We start from the raw sequence: 23,337 nt of genomic DNA on the forward strand, positions 1-23,337 counted from the left end.
GCATGTTGTAATGGCATATAGAGAACTGTGAGGGGCAATTAGTACAGTGTCATATTCCATATAAGAGCAAAATCCCTCATTCTACATCCCAAGTTTCCTGTGCGCTGGAAGGCTGACTGTAATTCATTCTTGAGGCTCTTGCCAACTTAAGAAGAACCGGTGCAAGCAGTCGAGGGTTCACCAGATTAACAGAATGAGCAGCCAGTTATTATTTGAGACGGGAGACAGAAAGAGTGAATGAGCAGTGCTCTCTTCCACCCTCAATACCCATGACTGAAGTGTCCTTGAGCAAGGCACTGAACCCCCAGATGCTCCCCGGGTGCTGGATATAGCTTCCCACTGCTCCGGGTGTGTGTTCACGGTGTGTTCACTACTCATTGCTGTGTGTGCACTTGGACGGGTTAAATGCAGAGCACCAATTCCAAGTATGGGTTAACTTTCACTTTCACTTTTTCATATATATATATATATAGTACAGACCAAGTTTTGACACACCTTCTCATTCAAAGAGTGACTATGAAAATTGTAGAGTCACACTGAAGGCATCAAGGGCTATTTGACCAAGAAGGAGAGTGATGGGGTTCTGCGCCAGATGACCTGGCCTCCACAGTCACCGGACCTGAACCCAATCGAGATGGTTTAGGGGTGAGCTGGACCGCAGACAGAAGGCAAAAGGGCCAACAAGTGCTAAGCATCTCTCGGGGAACTCCTTCAAGACTGTTGGAAGACCATTTCAGGTGACTACCTCTTGAAGCTCATCAAGAGAATGCCAAGAGTGTGCAAAGCAGTAATCAAAGCAAAAGGTGGCTACTTTGAAGAACCTAGAATATGACATATTTTCAGTTTTTTCACAATTTTTTGTTATGTATATAATTCCATATATAATTCCACATGTGTTAATTCATAGTTTTGATGCCTTCAGTGTGAATCTACAATTTTCATAGTCATGAAAATAAAGAAAACTCTTTGAATGAGAAGGTGTGTCCAAACTTTTGGTCTGTACTGTATATATACTGTATTTATATACACACACATGAATGTATATTAACTATTATATGAGGAGTGCACGGCTCTTTTATGAATCCAATTATATTCTGTCATATAATTTGATCCTTTTAATTCTGTCTGCATTCTGAGTAGTTTTGAGATATTGAGCTTCAAAGTTTTTGCATTCCATTCGACCGTGTAGATAGAACCTTTTTGTTTTTCAAATAAAAAGTCCCAATATATATATATATATATATATATATATATATTTAAAAAAAATCACATAATGTAAATAAGTTGTCACAGAATAAGAATATGTGAATCACTTTTAATTGATTAAATGTCAATTAATTGATAAAAATGTCAGATAGAAGCTTATAATTCCAAGGGGATGATATATATATATATATATATATATATATGTATATATATATATATATATATATGTATATATATATATATATATATATATATATATATATATATATATATATATATGTATGTGTGTGAATGTCTTTTTTAGTTTAAAATGTGTAAATATTTATTTTGTTTTATTTTATTTTTAGTGTTCTGATGCAGACACCCCTTTTTCTTTTTAATTGTCTTAATTAATGAGGAGCTGGCTACAGTTGCTTCGTTTGCATTGCTGCATCATTCATACCCATTAAAGGATTGAGCAGCAGGTTCCCGTTGAGACCAGAAATGATCCACTCGCCCAGAGGGATCAAGCCTATAAAGGGTTCTGGATGTAGTCCAGAGTATCACTCAGGCTGTATAAATTAGCAAAAGCCCCTATAAATAGCGATAGAGAATGTTTTTTTTATGTAGCGATTGTGGGATTGTCCTTCTTATTTATTCGAGAACTCGCCTGTTAATCTCATTCCCTCAGCTAAAAAATTCTTAGTAAAACAGACCATATCAACTCAAGATTCCCACCTATTTTGGAAGCGATCTATCTGTACCTGCCAGTTTTGGAAGCAGCACAGGCACCCCTCTTAATTAGCTCTGCAACGGCTCTCACGGGTGTGTGCCAGCTCTCCAGAGTCGTTTACTTATATCAGTCTCACACTGTGGAGGCATCTGGCCAGCCTATTGTACAGCAGCAGAGTCGCCCCACAACACCGGGGTTGTTTGCACTGGTTAAGCAGAAGCAATCTGGCATGCAAAAAGGCATATTAGAGTTAAAACTGTTATGTTTGAAAGGAATGGGGTCTGAATGTAGCCGTGCCCCCTTCCTATTTGATTATTTATAGCTGGAAAGCATGGGCTGATATTTTTAGGGCACATTTTCGAGAACAAGCTGTATAACTTGCATGTGTTGCAGTATTCTTTCTGACTTTTTTTCCATCTACAAACTTTTAACATTCATATTTGTGTACTCATTCTGTCCTTGGTGTCACTGTGTGCAAGGTATGATTAAAAACTGTTGGCTTTTTTTTTAAACAGTGACCCCAAAAAGTAGTTGTGCATTTACAAAGGTATAACATTAATTGCATAGTAATATAAACTAAATGTAATTCGATGTCAATTAATGGTAGACCTTCCAACTGCACATTCAGAAAGTGTCATTTTGGGGTTAATATGATACATTTTTTTTTAAAGAAATTCATACTTTTATTCAGCAAGGATGCATTAAATGGATCAAAAGAGACAGTAAAGAAATGTATATGTTTCAAATATATACTGTTATTTTACTGTTCTATTCATCAAAGGATCATGAAAAAAAGTATCACAGTTTCACAAAAATATGAAGCAGCACAACTGTTTTCAGCACTACTACTAATAATTATTTCTTGAGTAACAAATCAGCATATTTGAATGATTTCTGAAGGATCATGTGCAGGGGCGTAGTTTATGGGGGGGATGGGGGGGAGGTAACCCCCCAATATTCAAATCCATCAGTTACAGCCCCCCCAATATTTCAACATGAAAATCTCAGTAGATCAAATGAAAAATATAATATGAAAAAATAGAATTAATTTATTTTGTAAAAATAATTTTGTTCCTAATCAAATATGAGTATGTCATAATAAATCAGACAAAAAATACTCCCCCTCCATCGAACCGATTGGTAACGCCCAACCAATGAGTCGCACTTTCACCAAAACAAGCGAGTGGTGTTTGAATGGGAGAGCACACGGTTAATGTTAACGCCAAAAATGAAGAGAAGCGCTGCACAGCGGACTATATTTAACTGCTGGTCAGAGAGGGCTGCAAAAAAAATAAAAATAAAGCATGTACTGAGAATGAGGTATGAGAATATTGTGTAATAGTTTGTACACACCACATATATTTTAGCTAGCTAATCCATTGCAAGTACTTAGCTATAACTATCAGTATAACAAGTTACCAAAGCAGCTGTCTGTTTTGCTAGTATATTTTTCAATAGTGTCTGTAATTATCAACGACAAAAGTATTCACATCGGTGTTTGTTTTCTTACTAAATTAATCTGACTTTTGAACGAATTGGATGAATTAACGATTTAAGGGGCTAACTCATTAAAACAGTGAAACACTGCCGCCTACTGGCGGTTTCAATACTTAATTTCTTTCTTTTGATAATCTCTACTATGTTAGAATTTTATGAATGATGATTATACACAAATAGGTGTATAATCTCTTAACATGTTTTTATAACAGATTCGAGGTAAATATAGCTGCAGGGTAGAAAAGTCAGCAGAGGGAGAGGAGGAGCAGGTGATCAGGTAAAGAAGATGCCATTCAATCAATAAAATAAAATAAAATAGGAAACAGTATAGAAAAACAGCAGTTTTGTAAAGTTAGGCTATACATTAATGCCTTTAATGTTTTAAAGATGTGTTTCCCTTTAAATTTTTTTTAAATGCATTAAGGTGGAATGTAAAAATCTTAAAATAAATGTCTAAATGTTGTCTCTTTCATATTTGTATATGTTGAATTTGTAATCAGTTAAAGCATGTTGCCAGATAGATAGATAGATAGATAGATAGATAGATAGATAGATAGATAGATAGATAGATAGATAGATAGATAGATAGGAAGAAATAAATTATCCAATAACAATACACATACATTTTTTTTTTTTTTGAAAAAAATAACAGGCAGCATACAACGTTCAACCCCCCCCAATGTTCAAACCAAATCTACGCCCTTGATCATGTGACATTGAAGACTGGAGTAATGATGCTAAAAATTCAGCTTTGCATCACAGGAATAAATAAAATGTATTAAAATAGAAAACAATCATTTTTAACACTGATAAGATTTCACAATTGTACTGTTTTTATTGAATTTTTAATCAGATAAACAGCATTGGTTAATATAAGATACTTTTTTTCAGAAACCAACCCCATATTTTGAACGGCAGTGCATATACTGTATTTACAGTTTGTAGTATTACATTTAACAAAAATAAGTTTGTTAGGCTAAATATTAAACATATTTAAAAAAAATTAATTCATTAGGTTGGATATTTATTGACAGATACTTTTTTAAAGTGTGGCTTAAGCGTCCAAACTCTTTTTGCAGGCTCTGTAAATGGCTATGCTGTTGTGTGTCAAGGGTTAGCTGTCGCTCGCTTGTGTAGTCTTACATGTGAAATGAAACTTGGCCTATTAAGGTCTACAGTTTATGCAATATGCACATTGATGCATATTGTCTATCAACTTAGCAACACTCTCCCAGACTATCACAAAGTTGAGGCAAGTCTGCTCTTTTCCCGCTGGATGTGATCAATATCTGAGAGTAATGGAATGGCTCCATTGATTTTATGTAGTCCAATTCACTTACAACGAGATAATGCTTTTTATAAATGAATGGGTTTTTAACATTTACACCTCCTGGGTTGTTTGGCTCGTTTTAATCGCATTGATTCTTTAAATGCTAGTTTATTTATGGTCTGGTTATGAAAATGGGTCAGACGGTAGATTTAACATGGTATTGAAACTGATGCTTGTTGGAGGGCAGTGTTCGTACATCTTGTTATCTAGAGGGTAGTCTCAGCCTCAGACGTTACACCCACAGACCACTGGCTAAACGTTTGATGCATATGGGACACAAAAGTGGAAACACTTCAGGAGTGTCGAAGTCGTCATCGGATTGGTTGAATTCTACAGGATTTCCAGATGTGTTGCGTCCTTAAATGTTCTGCCTCGAAACAAAGATACCGTGGCAATAAACCCCCTCATGAAAGAAGAAAGCCGTAGTGTTTACTGTACAACTGTGTCGACGAGCGCTTATCAGGATCAACTAAACATTAAAGTTTCAAAAGTATATGAAATATTTAAAGTTTACGGCATAGAATTTTACACACCGGTCAAATATATGTAAATTGAAAATCCTGAGTTGAACCAATGCACTATCAACATAAAACCTTTACTTTTGACCTCCAGAATCTTTTACAGTGAAGATAAAACACTCTTCTTGTCTTAAAGATAATGATCATCTAATGCTCTTAGAAGTAAACCTGAAGTACAACTTCTGGCTATTTTAAACACAATCAGGCTCCAATAGAATCGACGCCCACGGAACTGGAATGCGTGTCATTCACAAAGTTCCAAACACGCAACTGTAAGGAATGTTCATTTTTGAAATATTTTGGATAATTTGGTTTGCCACCAAAAATAATGTAGTACTCTCATTCGCTGTTTAACACTTGTTTACCTGAGAATACAATATAAAATGTTATTTAATTTTAGGACTGAATTAGCCTAATCTGAGACTTTAAACTAGGCTAGACTTTTCAAGAGATTTTATAAAGCTTTGATTCAGTAGGTATTGGATATAGTCCTTGCCACAATAATCCCAAATATATAATATAGAGAAAGAATATTCTAAATAATATTCACAAATAAGCGTATTCCTTGTTTAAACATTAATGAGAACAAATGTGTTGTTTCAATTTGTCCTTCACTCTTAAAAATAAAGGTTCTTTACTGGCATCCATGGTTCCATGAAATACCTGTAAAATCCATGGGACCTTTCTGATGCACAAAAAGTTCTTAATATTGGATTGGGGTTCTGTAGTCTGTAGTCTGTAGTATTACTGCAAAAAAAGAAAGAAAAAAAAACTTTTTTGAGTTTTTGGCATATTATTGTGTCCCTTTCTCTCTATAGTGATGTTCCCTCTGTAGTAGCCATGCTGTTTGTATGTGTTGCTGAAAGTTGATCTAAGGAGCGCTTGTGTTGTTAGACACTGCCTCTAGTGGACAAGAGCAAAATCATCTGCTTACAGGTAAAGTGTTTAGAAAAAGCCTCTGCTGTATTTTATTGGATACTTTTAGCTCACATTAAAGTGCGAAACAAATGCATAAATCATGACAGAATGGTATTATTATTATTTATTTAATCAGTCCCTTTAATATTAGGGAGTTGAGAGAATTAAACCTTTTCACACTGACCCTGCACTGTTAAAAATAAAGGTTCTTTATTGCCAAGAACCTTTAACATCAATGGATCTTTCCATTACACAGAGGATCTTTGGATAATTAAAATGTTCTTCACACAAATAAAAAACAAACAAATGTTTTTTAAGAACTAATGAAAAAAACGTTCCTTGAGGAACTCAAAATGGTACTTTTATGGCATCCTTGTGAAAACCCCCTTTTGAATAGTTTATTTTAAGCAGTGTAAACTATATATTTATACTTTCCAGCTCTTCCTTTTGCATTTATTTAAATTCTGTTTAGTACCTGAACTGAACTAATATCTTTGACATTTCTGTTGGTTTCCATAGGAAAGATTCCAGGTTGGAGAGAGACTATGCTGAGCTTGCAGTTGGTGATGAAATATTAACTCATGATGGGTATTTTCAAGACTTCTCATATCTCTAGTAGGTTACAAGAATCATGCTGCACCTCACATCAGTACACCTTACATCAATAGACCCAGCAGGAGACACGGTCATACAGACTTATCAGGAATGAAAGAAAACCTGGTAAGAGTTCAGCTTTAGAGGTTTACAAGAGGCTTGGACAAGTGGACGATAAAACCCTGGTTTCAGCCAAATGTGTCATAATGACTCGGTGTCTGGGAAAGCCCTTAACTCTTTGTGACATCTTTTGCTGAACTTTCTCATATCAGATGATTTATTATTTGTTAATATAACACACTCTATGGACTTACTCTTTACATTCAGTGATTTCTTCAGTAAATCCTTGATTTTTTCTAATAGAATACCTGACAGAAGCTGCTAAATCCAACAGTATGTGGCATATATGTGGTAAACAAACACAGCCGGTTAGGCCAGTGTGAGTGAAGTCTCCCTCTGATCCACCGGTTTTCCATCTCTCAGGGTGGAGGGTGTGGTTCAGGAGGCCGTGTCCTTGGATCTGAGTCCAGGCCATATGGCACCTGAACACTTGGGAGCAGAAAGGAGATTTAAAGGCTGAATACTAATGCCACTGGTGCACTGCTGCATATAAAATAAAATACATGTTTTCTAATCCAGATTACAAGGGGGTACCACTTTGCTACTTCCAGGTTAACTAAGTTTTTTTTTTTTTTTTGCATGGCGACTTTATTTTCATAACAATTAAGCACAGTAAATTAATATTTAAATTGTTTCATAAATCTGTCAAGTACAATAGGAAGTATACATCATGGTAATATCTGTTGTCCTAAGTTTAATTAAAACATTTTTTTTAATCTAATTTAATTTTAAAAACACTACACCTGGGCCTATTTTTTTTATTATTGTAGGGTAAAAATGTGCTTAATTGTGAAAAACAAAACAATAAATAAATGAAATAAAAATAGAATAAAGATTAAGAATGTGTTTATGAATTTACTTCAATTTCTAATGTAAACAGGATTTAAAAAAAATCTTTCATCTTTCTTTGATTGTGGAATGAAAAATGACCCAGACATTTTCCAGACAATTCATCCATAAAACCAAAAATTGCTCTCGCTAGACAGTGAAAACATATGTGCCTTATTTCAGGACATAGCCTTTAGAGGGCATCTATGCTCTCCTTCTCCAGAATTTGAATCCATAACACTAGCATTCTCTATTCTTTTTCCTAATATTTCTTCTTGTTTTCATTTTTATTTATTATAAAAACGAATTTGTTGTTGGCTTTGATTGCTTCTATTGTCCTATTGTCAAGTCTCTTTGGATAAAAATGTCTTCTTAATTACTAAATGTAAATGTACCCTTATTACATAATGAAATTAGCAATGCTTGAGTAAAAAAATATTTTTATAGCAAATACAGTGGGTATAGAAAAGAATCACCCCCTTTAAAATAATCTAATTTTTTATTGCTTTGCAGCCTGAAATGAAGATGGACAGTTTTTGTTTTATCCAGCTGTACTTACTCAGTGCAATTTATAACATTCAAGTGAAAGATAGAACACCAGCATGTCATTAAAAAAAATAATAAATAATAAAAATAATCTGCGTTGGAAAAAGGATCACCAGCTTGTGTCAGTATTTTGTCGAACCACCTTTTGCTTTAATTACAGCATTTAGTCTGTTGGGATTCGTCTCTACTAACTTTGCACATCTAGACTTTGCAATATTTGCTAGATCTTCTTTGCAACATCTGCCTCAAAATTTTCAAGGTGCATTTTGGCAGAGCTCAGTCGGAATGCATGTGGCCTTTCTTGAGGAGTTTTATTTTTTTGTAACCCTCCCATACAAGCCATATTTGTGGATAGTTCATGATATTATTGCACACAATGACCACTCTTTGTCATAAATTCCTGCAGCTGCTTCAAAGTGGCTGTAGGCCTCTTGGTCACCTCTCTGACCAGTTTCCTCCAGGCTCTTTCATTCAATTTGGAGCACCGTCCTGATCCAGGGAGGGTCTGTGTTGTACCAAATACATTACACTTTTTAATAATAGACTTCACTGTGCTTCTAGGCTTTGATCAAGCCTTTGAAATTTCTTTGTATCCATTTCCTGACTTGTGCCTGTGCCTTGACAGTGCCTTGCCACCCTTAGCTTATTGTTTGCTTCAATTGCACTACAAAGGACTGAAGTGCTCCAGGAATGCTCTTTTCATACTGAGCTAATCAAAATGAGCACAGCTGATCACAGTTGAGAGTCAAATGGTTTTATGTGCCAGTAATGTAAGGTGATTAGATACATCTGATTGAGTTTACAAGACATTTTTAGGAGGGGGGTGTTCCTTTTTTAAACTCAGTGATTGTTTTTTTTTTCTCCTTACATGTTGGTTTTATATCTTTCACTTGGATGTTATAAGTTGCACTGAGTAAGTACAGCTAGATAAAATAAAACTGTGTCCATCTTCATTTCAGGCTGTTAAGCAACAAAATGCAACTATTTAAAGGGGGCGATTCTTTCCACTTTAGAGTCTGTAACTTCTTGACCCTAAAGTGAGTGTCAGTACACATTCATATAAATGATAAAACCAATCCAGATTCCCGAAACAGCACAAAGAAAATGCATTAGAAAGGAATCACCATTACTCAGTGGCTAAACAGCACAGAGTATCAAGATATTATAGTAACATAAACATAATCAATACTATATGAATAGGGTGGATTAGGAAGCATTTGCCGCTGGACAAAATCTTTTGCCTATCCGTAAATATTTCACAAAGGTTTCATATTTTATCCCGCGCCTCCCTGTCTCTGTCATCTATTCTTGTCTCTTTTGAACATTCTGTCCTCCTCCTATTGTTACTGACACACACACACACACACACACACACACACACACACACACACACACACTAACACACACAGTCTTTTTCTCACTTTGCACACTTCTAACTCTTCAGAGCTTATGTCGATATACATTGACAGTCTTTCTACACCAGCCTTGTCTATGATCTTGATCTATTTTGCTCCCAATGGCTGTTTTTAGCACACCCTTCTCTCTGTGGAAAGTGCAGAGGACTATACACTGAGCACTTAAAGTGGAGTAAAATCAAAGATGCCAACAGGCACCTCTCCCTGAATGGTTTGAAGCTACCAACCTTTTCCTCTGGATGAGCTAATAATATCGAAATCTAAAAGCTCCCGGTGTTCTGAAAACAAGCAATACCGTCATTATTTCCTTTTCTAAAATTATCTGCCAAATAGCTCTGAGCATCTCTGTGACATTTAAACAATGCACGGCAACATTGAAAGAAACAAGCAACACAGCTTTTGGGTTTCATATATCATCTTTTTGTTGTATTTGCAGTATTGATCATTTGGAAGGGATATATGCATGACTCAATCCATAGATTGTCCACTGGTGCTTGTAAAGTGCTTTTTTATATCCAGTAACACTGAAGATACTGTTTTTCAGTGGTTACATCCTAAAAAACATGGCTGCTTTGTAGAGTGAATATTACATACTGGATCACACTAACAGGAGTGTAAAACGTTCATTGTCTTGGGGCTTGTCCTTTACAGTCAGAATGGGGTGAAACAGACTCATACAACTCTCTGCCAATTGTAATTTTTGTACAAGTCTAGACATCCCTTGGTCTGACTGTTGAGCACAGGCTATAGGGTCTGAAGAGCTTTATGGATATACACACATGCCAAAACACACACACATATAACACTGTATTGCATAATTAAGCAATAGGAGAGACTTTCTTTGCAGGCTCAACAACATGGGATGGACAGATACAGGACTCGTCTCAATCACTGCAACCTAGTCATGTACTCATAAGGCTAAAGGCAATTAAAGCATAGTACAACAGTTCACTGGTTCACAGGTACAACTTCACTGTATTTTAAACAGTGCATTTATGCTTTAACATGAAATCTAAATATTTACTTAGTAATGGTCCTGGATTAATGGTGTAATGGTGATTTGTAAAATAAAATAAAAAATAAATAATGTGTCCTCTTAAATGATGTTCCTTTTCTAGCAATTTGACTCTTGGTTAACATTAGCCAATAACTAAATTGTTTATTTAGACATTGTCTTAGCAATCTTGTAATATGGATTGGATCTTTTCTGTTTTAGAACACCAACATTTCATGATCCAGAACTTCGGATAAAATCAAGTGCTAGTCTACATTTTTTCCCCTCATTGAAAACGAGAAAAGTAGTCATTTAATTTAATAAAAAAAATTATTGCTCTAAATCTGTGTGATAAATTGAATTGAATATTGAATTAATAATAGAAATAGAAGGACTTCATGTTTATATGGTTTTGACTGAATTTGCCTTTTCTCCCCATCATTTTTTTAAACAAAAACTTTTGTGAAGGCCAAAAAAAAAGATTGCATGAGTTGATACACATCCTTTCTAAACTGTGACTATAGGCTGATTATGAGATGCTAACAAATGATTTTGTGACATTCAATGCCGTCATTTAGCATTTCAAATGACATTTAGAAAATCAACACACAAACCAAATGTGACAAGAAACTGGTGCACCAAGCAAAGCAATGACTTGTTTTTCCAGTGTTTCACAGATGTGCCTGTCCAATGAGGGAAAAAACAAGTCTTCAAAGAGGTACTGTTATAGCCCTGACATTTTACACTGCCAGGTCTAGCACCAAAAGCACAATACATGTTATGGTCACACATTATATATAAAGTTACGGTGAAAATGTTTATGTATATGGTTTAGGATGAAACATGTGATTCACCAACAGCATACTGTCTGATATCATGCATAGAAAACCTGCTGTTTGCCTGCATTAGAGCTGAAGTGGGTCATTTCTGCTCCCCTAGTGGAATTACAAAAATGATTTTCAAAAGAAATCTTCCAAACACTCCCCGTCTGCCACGTGTCAGACAGATAGTTTGCCCTAAAGTCCACTGGTTGAGCCAATGTTGCTGTGTTGTGCTGCTTGTACATCAGAGCAGTGATTCGAAAGTGCCACACTTTTGGGGGAAATTAATCCACAAATGGATCACAGACCGTTTTTAACATAAAAAAGACACACTTCAGCTTTAAAGCATCCAAACATAAGTTTAGTACATTTCTTAGGCACTGGCTATGCATTGTGGGGCGTCAGTTTGGATAGATTGGTTTAACATTCAGGCTTATACACTTTGTTAAACCAACCGAATTGTGCGTGTTGCATTGCTGTCTATATTCTTAATTTAAAAAAGAATACATAATTAGCAGCAGCTGTGAAAGCAGTATCTGCTTCTAAATTAGCAGCATCAGCACATAAAGTCTGCTTAAAAAAGAGACAAAGACAAAGGCACCTGCAGCCCAGGTGAGAGATTGGAATGGATGTGGGTGAAAAACCTTCTAATGGTACACAGTCATGTGCCACATCAAATAATAAAATCGTCAGTCAATCCATAAAGAGTCTCAGGATTTTGTGTCTAAAGAGTCAAGGGAATGAAAACAATGAGTTTTTGCTGCTTTGATAATGGCAATAAGTTGAAGGAAAGGCCACAACAACTGTGGTTGGAGCCAAAACATTTGTAGAAAGCCAGTATTGACTTCCATAGTTTATTTCTGTCGATTCATGGTTGTTTGTCATTATAGAGTTTCTTCATCATAAGATACGTATGTAAGCCTGTAAGTCTAGATTTCAAGGTCACCTGATGCTAAGACAATCAGAGTCCCAGCAATCAATGCCCTAATGCTACACTGTCCATCCAAATGCAATGCTGAGTGTATTTTTATACTTTGACTCACAAACCAAAACCTGAAACTGAAAACAGCACCTTTTGATCACAATAAAACTTAACAGATAAAAATAGATGTATATATGTATATATACAGACCAAGATACAGTACATATTGTCGTCATATTGTAGCTAACTAGTTTCTGTATATCACTTTCTCTTGAGCTTAAAATCCATGCCATTAGGATTGGTTTTGAGGCCATGCAACACTATAATGTGAACTACAATATGGCTCATTAAGTGACAAAGTAATTTGAATATTAATTACATTTTGGACAACCTCTGCAGCTTCCAGCAGAATATACACTGAACAGTATGCTCTTACAAAAAATACATAAAGCATTTTTTTTTCTGTGGCACTAAGGTGTTATTTTGCTTATTATTCATTTAATGTGTTAATATGTTTTTGTATGTTCCTTTTCCTGAAGAATTGCAAATAAAAACTGACATGAAATGAGAAAAGAAAAGCCACTGAATGACATTGAACCCAGATGCTGCCAACTATAAATAACATAAAATATGATATGTAGAGACATTCATCTTGTCTTGAAAAGCTTTGCAGCAGGATAATCATGAAGGAGTAGATACAAGTGTTGTCCATACATACTTATTTTGGATCCACACACAGCTATCGACACAAAAGCAGGCAGTTTTCAATGACATTCCCAGCCTGATTACCACAAACCGCAAAAATAACAGACACCTGTCTTGAATCTACGTGAATATTGGTGTTCTTTAACAAGCAGCAGGATTGTGGATGAAACTTCTGTGAATATTCTTTATATCATATATGTACTGCATGTGACCCCAAACATTTTTAACAGCAGATAGAGCACACAAATGACATTTCTTTGGCGAAGCTTGACTTTGAGAGTAAGATGTTGATGGAAATATATGGAATATACAGAAATATATGTGCTGTTTAATTGTGTACCAGTTCCTTATAAATCCTTGGCTCCTGATCCAGATAAGGTGTTGGATGATATAGACGACGACCATGCAAACATTGATGAATACTTGTATTGTGGATGGACCTAGATGTACAGTTAGACTTTCAATGAAGAATTGGAGATTGGAAAACTCATGTCAATAACTGATGTGTTCAACCTCACAATCCTCCTTCGAACATGGCTTACTAGTCCTTTTATAATTCAATTGGTACCTGCTCCCCAAATGACTAGACATCTGTCAGCATTTTTTTGATATTAACATAATTTGTATCTGCTAAAGTGCAATTGGCTGTTTTGAGGTTCCCTTCCTGAAAGTCCTCGTTGCTGTTGTTGACACCTCCTTGGACTTCCATGTAGTCCGACTTGCTGATGGTGGATCCACTTCGACTTCCCTTCAGCTCTTCTTGTGAATCGGCTTTAGGTACATTAACCTGAAGATACTGCGCCTGCTCCTCGCCTTCTGTTTCTCGATGGTAGAAGTAGTTGAAGTTGGAGACGATGACGGGCACAGGAAGGGCGATGGTCAAGACGCCAGCGATGGCACAGAGGGATCCAACAATTTTTCCTCCGATGGTTGTGGGCACCATGTCTCCATAGCCAACAGTCGTCATTGAAACCACAGCCCACCAGAACGCATCCGGGATACTATAAAATTGTGACTCAGGCTCGTCAGCTTCTGCAAAGAAGACTGCGCTGGAAAAGAGGATGACTCCGATAAAGAGGAAAAAGATGAGAAGACCTAACTCTCTCATGCTGGCTTTGAGGGTCTGACCAAGAATCTGAAGTCCCTTTGAGTGGCGGGAGAGTTTGAAGATTCTGAAGACTCGTACAAGTCTGATGACCCTCAGAATTGCGAGAGACATGGCTTGTTGCCCTTGCTGCCCGTCTTCTGCTGTCTCGGCCAACTCCGTTCCCAGCGTGATGAAGTACGGAATGATGGCCACCACATCAATCATGTTCATTATGTTCACAAAGAAGTTGGCTTTACTAGGGCAAGCAAAGAAGCGCACCAAGAACTCGAAGGAGAACCAGATGATGCATAGCGTCTCTAGAATGAAGAAAGGGTCTGTGAAGTAGGTGGATGTGTAAATGGTTGTGGAGTTAGTGACAGCAACTGGGACTTTGTGAATCTCCTCATCGCTGTGGAAGATGGGCAAGGTTTCCAGGCAGAAGCTGACGATGGAGATGAGGATGACCATGACAGATATGATTGCTATAATCCTAGCCGGTCCAGAACTTTCTGGATACTCGAACAGCAACCAGACCTGCTTCTGAAACTCATTTTCAGGCAATGGCCTCTCCTCCTCCTTGATAAAACCCTCATCCTCCCGAAACATCTCAATCGCTTCCTCTCCAAGCTCATAAAAGCGGATCTCCTCTGAGAAAACGTCCAAAGTGACATTGACGGGGCGCCGCAACCTTCCACCCGATTGATAGTAATAGAGGATGGCGTCAAAGCTGGGGCGGCTTCTGTCAAAAAAATACTCATTCCTGAGTGGGTCAAAGTACCTCATGCGCTTCTTGGGGTCCCCTAGTAATGTTTCGGGGAACTGCGAGAGGGTCTTGAGCTGTGTCTCGAAACGCAGACCCGAGATGTTGATGACCACTCGCTCACAGCACTCCTGCTCTGTTCCAGGGTCATAGTCCTGAAGAAGACCAGGGTGTGCTGCTGCCTCATCTGAGGGGTCGCCTGTGGCCACAGTCATTATGCAGGAGGGTGAGGCCTGCACTTTTCACGGAGGCAGGGCACCACTGGGTGGGAAATCCTCACGGAAGTGGGCTTGACACCGTAGACCTCTAAGGGTCACAGCGTGACAGCTACAGGGTGGGTCAACTGAAAGACAACAAAAAATATTTTAAGAAAGCATGCAGATTTTTTAATGATTGTGTCCACAGAGGGTCTAAAGTGTCAAACTCCAGTCCTGAAGGGCCACTGTCCAGCAGTGGAGAGGAGCTCCGACCAGCTAAAAAACAACTGCCTGGAAGGTTCTAGTGAGTCTGAAGACCTTGATTAGCTGGTTTAGGTGTATTTAATCAGGGTTGGAGTTGGCTCTCAAGGAACTGAATCTGACATCCCTGGTCTAAAGGCTTTCTGTAATGTGGGACACTTTATGATAATGTGTCATTACCATTGTTTAAAAATGTGATGCTAATGACTTAGCCTTACGATCATTACATTTTAATAATAATAAAAAAATAGTAAAGAAAATCTTCAACATATTATATGAAGAACAAAAAAAGAAATATTAAGTACTAAAAAAAAAACCTGTACTAAAAAAAGTGTCCTGCTTTGGAAAAAAAATGGTTGAGGTAAATATTCTGTATTATTTATGAAAAATGTCTATCATAATATACTGTAAGTATGTCCCTAGTATAATATTCAGGAGAGAGACCACACAGTCAGTACAAAATGTCAAAGCTTAGGCAGAAAGTTAAATATAGCACAATTCAATATGAAACAGCATATTTAGTTATGCATTCACAAGCAAAGTTCCTTGGTCGTCTTAAAGAATGAAGTTTTTCAACAAGTCCTGTCAATTATTTCTGGTGTGCTGCAATGGACAAATATCCATTCACATAAAACTGCTTCTCTCACAGTGCAGTCATGTGAAAGATGCCCTTCTCTATGAGACATGCACATCCTAAAACTACCATGCTGTATCCATTCAGTGCGTTCCCTATCCCTTTTCTCCTCCTTTTCCATGAAATACCCAAACGTTCAGAGAACCACATGTGGGATAGTGTTACATTTACATTTATTAATTTAGCTGACACTTTTAACCAAAGCGACTTACAATTGCTATATATGTAAGAGGTCGCATGCCTCTGGAGCGACTAGGGGTTAAGTGTCTTGCTCAGGGACACATTGGTGTCTCACAGTGGATTCGAACCCAGGTCCCTCACACCAAAGGCATGTGTCTTATCCACTGCGCCAACACCACTGTTTGTACATATTTGTTGGATGCATTTCATTGGAATGTTTCTTGTCCCAAACAGTGCCAGCATGCTCTAAAATATTCAGCAGAAGCAACCTATGAAATATTAAACTGCAGAAAATACATTTTAGGCTTTAACAAGACTTTGTGGTCTCTTTCTTTTCACTCCCTCCTCATTATATTATACATGATGCATAACTGTAGATAATAAAACGCACACACAAATACCAAATAAATGAATAAAGCATCATGTATTCAATAGTCCAGTCTACGTAATGAGAAATGAGACATTGTACCTGCTAGGATAAAGTTCTAAATCACCCCTGTGGTTCCTCAGGTTCCCAGAAGTCACAACAGCCTTCTTGAAGTAAGGATAGCACTGCAGCGTCTGTGTGGCTGAGATGGAAAGGACAAACACACATCTGATTTCTTAAATCCCGGCTGCTACTGTCTGCTGTAGCTCTCGGTGCACCGGCGTATTGTGCATAACGGGGCAGGCAAGGAGGAGGGGCAGAGAGGTACAGTATGCGGGTGTGTCCTAGTCTAGCCCAGAGCTTCCTTACAGCAGGTTGTTTGAGAAGGACAAGGAGGAAAGAACAGAAAAAAGTGTATGATGCAAAGGAAGGAGGATCTCTTCATTCCACATTTTAGGAGGTATTAAGCTGTCCTTAAAGGGCACCACAGCCTTGCTAGACAGGTTGTAACAAACGACAGTAGAGATGAATGTGAAATTTCTGCAGGAGGCACAGCATCGTGCTTGCCCATTAATAAGTATTAGTGTTTCAGGAATTACATTGATAATTGTACAGTCAATTTTTTAATTAATGGGAACACTCTTTTAAATGACTGATAAACTACTGATTACTACTGTGAAGTGTGTGAGGGTCAATGACAAAGTATGTCAGAGATAATAATTTTTTTGCACCTTGAAACTTATATATATACATATATATATATATATAAGTTTTCCACTTGATGTGATCAATATGTTATTTATTTCTTTTGGTCACATGACAACAAAATGGCTGAAATAATAGCCTGTTTAATACTTTTTTCTCAGTACATTTATGCCACCAAGCCATACAAAAGTTATCAAAATAACACTTAATTAGTTGTACTGAAGTAAAACTGCATTTTAATATTTTTATTTACCTTAATATATATTCAGAATAAAAATTAACAGTACAGTAATGACCCATGAGCCAATCTAATTTCAAATAAGATAAATATATATTTAGCAAAGACATGTCCCCTTAATGATAAGTGATGGCACTATCACTGTTAAATGTATTATTGAAAACAAAAACTAAAATTGCATATTCATTTTTTATTCGCCAAAGGTTTTAATTTGACTAGTTAGTTGAATCAAAGGTTAGATCTATAATGATCCTTAATGTGACAGCTGCACCCTACTACTTTTTTTTTACAGTGATTGCAATACAGTATAAATGCTAATTCTCTCAAGATGTCATGTTGACATGTGAACAGATGCAGAACATCATACATAAGAAGTCTGCAGCGACAGACGTCTCGAATCTCTTCCTACCTGTCTGTCTACCTCGCTTGCCGACGTCTCAGTAGTTGTTGCATGATGTTCACACAACAAGCCATTAGACGGTTAGTTAAAGCGTTAAATAGAATCTGCAGTCAGTCGTTGCTGTGCATACCAAAAGACTTCTGATAATAGACACGCGCTCCGTCCGCGCTACCACTCCTCACCTTATCCGCAGGGTGGGCAGTTTAAAGGGGACGCGTCACGAGTGATGTTTCCAGAATTAAATCAGAGGATGCTTCTGAAATGAGTGGAATGTGTTCCAGCCATAATTCACTTTTATTTTCACATATATTTATAGTCTATTGAACTACGTCAGTCATTGTTATTTTGAGAGTGAAACCAGCATATATATAGGCTATAGGCCCTATATGCGGATGTCATTCCCGATACTTGTGTGGTCAAAAAAAAAAACGATTTATGAGTTCTGAATGGATTATAACATAGAAAGTGTGCAATGAGCGCTCCCTGTAATCACTAAAAAGCTGTCACTCTTAGTTCATAGAGATCTCACAAAACTTTCGTTAATCAGTAAAGCTCTTATCTACATTGGGTAACCACTTTGTTATAATGAGAGGATCCACGAGTTTGTATAAATCTGCACTGAACAAAACTTCCGGTTTTGAGCATGAGTGATTGCAAATTAAACTCCTGATTGGAATTGCGTTCGAACTTCAAACCTGTCTCTCCATGTGCGCATTTCCTTATAGACATATGCAGTGCATCTGATGGGCTGATAATACTCAAACCCAAAGAACCCTTACCTGACTTCATCAAGAAGTCAATAAATTCTTAATAATTTCAGTACATATTCTGTAAGTAGGCAACATATATATATATATATATATATATATATATATATATATATATATATATATATATATATATATACTGTATATATATATATATATATATATATATATATATATATATATATATATATATATATATATACAAAAAGGTTTTTTTTTTTATTACTACATTAATACAGTTATTTTTGCTTAAAATGTGACCTATCTGTACTATTTGTTGATTCCAACAAAACACTGACAACTCATAATAATTGCTAGTGTACTGTTTTCTGCATACTACACACTACAGTGTACTGGTCCCATTGTAGAATTATTTGCAGTATGCAATGATGCACAAATGTGATATACTGTACTGTAGGTCATGTGTGTATTCTATGCATGCCGTAAATCTAAAACTATGCACAATATTCCTACTGTATACTTTAGAATAGAGGGTGTAGTATGGTAGTATTCTGAACAGCTGTAGAGAACATTTTTGACCTTTCATTCTGTCCATGAAGCTGTGGCATTTGTACATTGATTGGATCTGAAGGTTGAGGCATGAAAGTCACAGACAGAAAGCGATACATTAACTGTCTCCTTTCTAACTTTAGCATTTGCTGCAGCTTTAAATCAGTAATGCACCTTTAACACCACAAGTCTCAGCCTTTAGCTCATGCATTTCACTGGGAAATTTGATTAATTAATTTAAATTTGTTGCATTTAACATTTAATGTACAAACGATTGAGCTAGATCTCATGGCAAATTAATTATTTGTTTAATTTTCTTTGTGCTTTCAAGGAATGATTTTGAATAAAAATTGTGCTGAGAGGCTTGTGACAGGCTGTTTTATAGCCAGAGCTTGGATGTCAATCAGGCATACATGTAGAGGAAATCTGTCTGACAGTTCAGCCGTTATTCATGAGAAAGGCCAATACAAAGAAGTGTTTGTGCACTTCACCTTGCATTAGCTCACCCTCTTTAATTAAAACCGAGAGGTCAGTGTAATTCTATGCTTGGGTGAGATGTGTTTAAGACTAGCCAAAGAGAGGAAATGTAAGTGTAAGCCAAACCCTACTGATCCTGGATCAATCTGGATGTACACTCACGGTCATACAAATATGCAAGTTCGGTCACAAGAGACAATGTGGTCAATGTAGTTAAGAGGACTGGTAAGAAAAAGCTTTTAAGTCCATTAAAAAGATTGTCCTGTCCTGTCCTGTTTGCAGTGGTGCTGAAGAGCAGGACCAGGAGTGAAGACAGATTCACTGTTTTTATCTTTACAAGTTATTGGTTTAATAGTGTGATGCAGAGAAAAACTGATTTTGTCAGTGCAGACGTTATAATGAAAGGCTTAAAAGAAGTATAAAGTGAAATAAAAGATATGTTTTAAAGTTATTTTTTTAAAAGATTTAAATGTTTAAAAGTTTAGATGAGTCAGTTAACGCAAAGGAGGAAAAAATATATCTGTTTTGTTCATTTTTAAATCTCTAAGTGGATCTTTTGACATTTGTTTTAATAAAGTATACAAAGCTTATTTCGGTAACAAACAATGCATTGTTTTTAAAATATCAATTCTTTGACACAGGTATAAAATGTGCATAACAAATAAAAGGCTACCTACTTTATACTGATGTAAAGACATGTAATCTGTAGAAATTATCAGTGAACAAATCAGTACACAAATCTGAACAAACTTTCAGAGTGGATTAAAAAATCTGGAGTCATGAGGATGACTTAAAAGCCCACCACTCAGTCAATTGCATATAGGAATTTATTCATTAAATGTGTTTCCATTGTAGTTTATGCAAACTTCTTACTGAATAAAGATATGCACCTCAAGTGAGTGTATAAGGTTTTTATGAACATTTTGGATAACATTTTTTTTAATGTAATATACAAAATAAATAAGTAAAATAAAAATAGGATGGAATCTGAGCTACTGAATTTGATCATATTGCAATATGTAGATCAGATTCCATCCACTTTTTTTTTTTAAATTGATTCTTATGCAGCAGGTTTTGTATTCAGGACTACATTTCTAACATAAATCTAACTCAAATGTAACAATGAATAGTTTCATGAATCTTAAGATTTTAAATGATTCAGCGTGTTTTATTTTTTTCAGGGCAGCTTGAGTTTGAGGCAGGACGTAGCAGACAGTGGCAGGAAGCCAAGAGCCTGAAACAGCTCAAGGTCACTTACTCACTGCAGCAGATCCATCTCAACCTGCAGTGATACACACACCTCCGCACACCAGTGAGGATAATGACATCACGACTCGTTTGATCACATGTAATAGAAATGAGAAACAAATCTTATGTAAGTATGGGATATTTAATTTAATCCCATTAAATATACCTGATGATATCCAGTGTCCAGTCACCTTAAAATCACATTCATATTACCACTGAGACTATTTTGTGAAAAAAAAAAACTAGATTGCGAAAGCCAACATATACAGACATGGTCTCCACTGTTACATTCTGCCATCACTGGATGCTGCTCCTCTTGTTACTATGGCGACAGGCACCTAGAGCCCCTCCGCAGGCAGATTGGAGGAGATGAGAGCTGTGATGACATCACACAGACTGAGGAATCACTGATGTTGGGCCACAGAAGTGATGTCATGCCTGCAGGCTCTGCTAAATGATCCACAACTGAGGTGGAAAGAAAGGCATGACTCAGCTTTTAATGGACATCCTCATGAAGTAAGGTGATTATACTTAATAACCAGTGATTAGATGTGCTTTCTAAGCATCCCTATTGTAACTGCTCATTCTTAGAGTTAGTGATTCGAACAAACCCCAACCCTAAGTATTAAGCTTTGGCACATAATCATCCACCACTATTTTTGCTAAGGGACATGAACGATACTTTAGATTGTCCAATAATAATACATTGCCCAATCAGCAATAAGATGTTCTTTAACATGCATTTATTTTTGCTTGCCAGATAACAAGGTCATTGAAGGGGACACCCAAGCCATATCTACAGACCACAACATCAAACACTTAGAGGTTGGTTCATTTATTTTTAGCCACTGTCTTGAAACCATCCAAAACACCTTAGCAGATATATTGCAATGCCCTAGCAACCACTTAGTTTGCCATAGCAACCACATAGGAGCATGCTAAAAACCACTCTGAATACCTTAAAACCATAGCACTGAATTTTGCATGCGTAACTTCACTCATATTTTATGCATAATTTCAACATTTAACACGTGGTACAATAAGGTACTTTTCTGTTAATGTATTGACAACATTAACATTAACTAACAAGAGCAATATATTCATTACAGTGTTTTTCAATCTTTAAAAATGAACATTAAAAATACTTTTAGTTCATGTTAGCTCAGGTTCAATAAATAATATTTACAGTTACATCTTTTGATTTTAATAATGTATTTGTTTAAATTAACATTAAGTGAAAGTGACGTGTGAAGTGTGGCAAAGTATGGTGTCCCATGCAGAATTTGTGATCTGCATTTATCCCATCCAAGTGCACACAGCAGTGAGTAGTGAACACACACACACACACACACACACACACACACACACACACACACACACACACACACACACACACACACACACACACACACACATTCACACACACATTTGCTCAAGGGTCTCACCTCAGCTGTGATATTGAGAGTGGAAGAGCCAGTACAATGACTCGAACCCGTGACCATGGCCGTGACCTGGGTTAAAAGTCAGACTCCTGAAAATCCTGAAAACAGTTCACTTTTTTTCAGTGTTGAACCTATTTTCCCCTGTATCTGTTATTGTATTGGTCAGTATCGACCTTCTGTTCCTTGGGTTTATTAAAGGACCTTTTATTTGAAGTAAAGTTTTTCTTCTGTTAACTTCTGATCTAATGGATCATAAAGTCTTTTCTCTTTTCTCTCAGTGTACAGTATCATCAAGGGCAAATCCTATAATTGTCTCTTGGAGTCTCCCTTCAATTTCACACTTCATTTCCTGTTGAGCTGGCAACCATTAATACCACTGTCTGTGACACCCTGGAAAATGAAATTCCATGTTAACAAAAGAAATGCCTTCTTGATGTAGTGCCATAATAAGGAACTGTCTTTAATATTAACTTGCAGCTGAGTTCAACAGCCAGACCAAGATTAGTAGAGAACCAAACCCATTCAGATTTCATCCTACAATCAATAATTTTGCATTATAAAATTATTTTTTAATCATGATTAGGCACATTTTCCACCCAAATTTCTATTACTGTAATGCAAACAAACTGTAATACAGTAACATAATTACATATGATAAGAATATTTGTTGTACTGTCTATAACATATGTTGATAAAAACTATTGTTACAGTATTTTTTTTTTTACCTTTAAAAAATAATAATATAATATTAATTAGAAAATAATCTAATACTAATCTAATGTGTCATGACCATTGAAAATAAAGGGACTTACAAAAAACCTCAAGTACAGTAATGAGAATTTGGGTGGAAAATATCATGATCTCTTAATGATCCAAAAATAGATTTGAGTTTAATAAGTAAAACATTTGAATGTAAATTGTCTTCAATTATTGGGTGA

The 23,337-nt window shown here is 36.4% G+C and overlaps 1 protein-coding gene across 1 annotated transcript; it reads right to left on the reverse strand.

The window, feature by feature from the left end:
* Positions 1-10,081: 10,081 nt before the first annotated feature.
* Positions 10,082-18,084, reverse strand: LOC132151590 (potassium voltage-gated channel subfamily A member 2-like). The gene is made up of 3 exons (XM_059559804.1): positions 17,965-18,084; positions 16,715-16,972; positions 10,082-15,316 (listed from the first exon to the last, which is right to left on the reverse strand). Exon 3 carries the CDS (start codon positions 15,186-15,188, stop codon positions 13,710-13,712), a length of 1,479 nt encoding a protein of 492 aa, XP_059415787.1. The 5' UTR covers positions 15,189-15,316; positions 16,715-16,972; positions 17,965-18,084; the 3' UTR covers positions 10,082-13,709.
* Between the last annotated feature and the right edge of the window lie 5,253 nt (positions 18,085-23,337).

This window comes from Carassius carassius, chromosome 10, assembly GCF_963082965.1.
Source record: "Carassius carassius chromosome 10, fCarCar2.1, whole genome shotgun sequence".
Taxonomy (NCBI): Eukaryota; Metazoa; Chordata; class Actinopteri; order Cypriniformes; family Cyprinidae; genus Carassius; species Carassius carassius.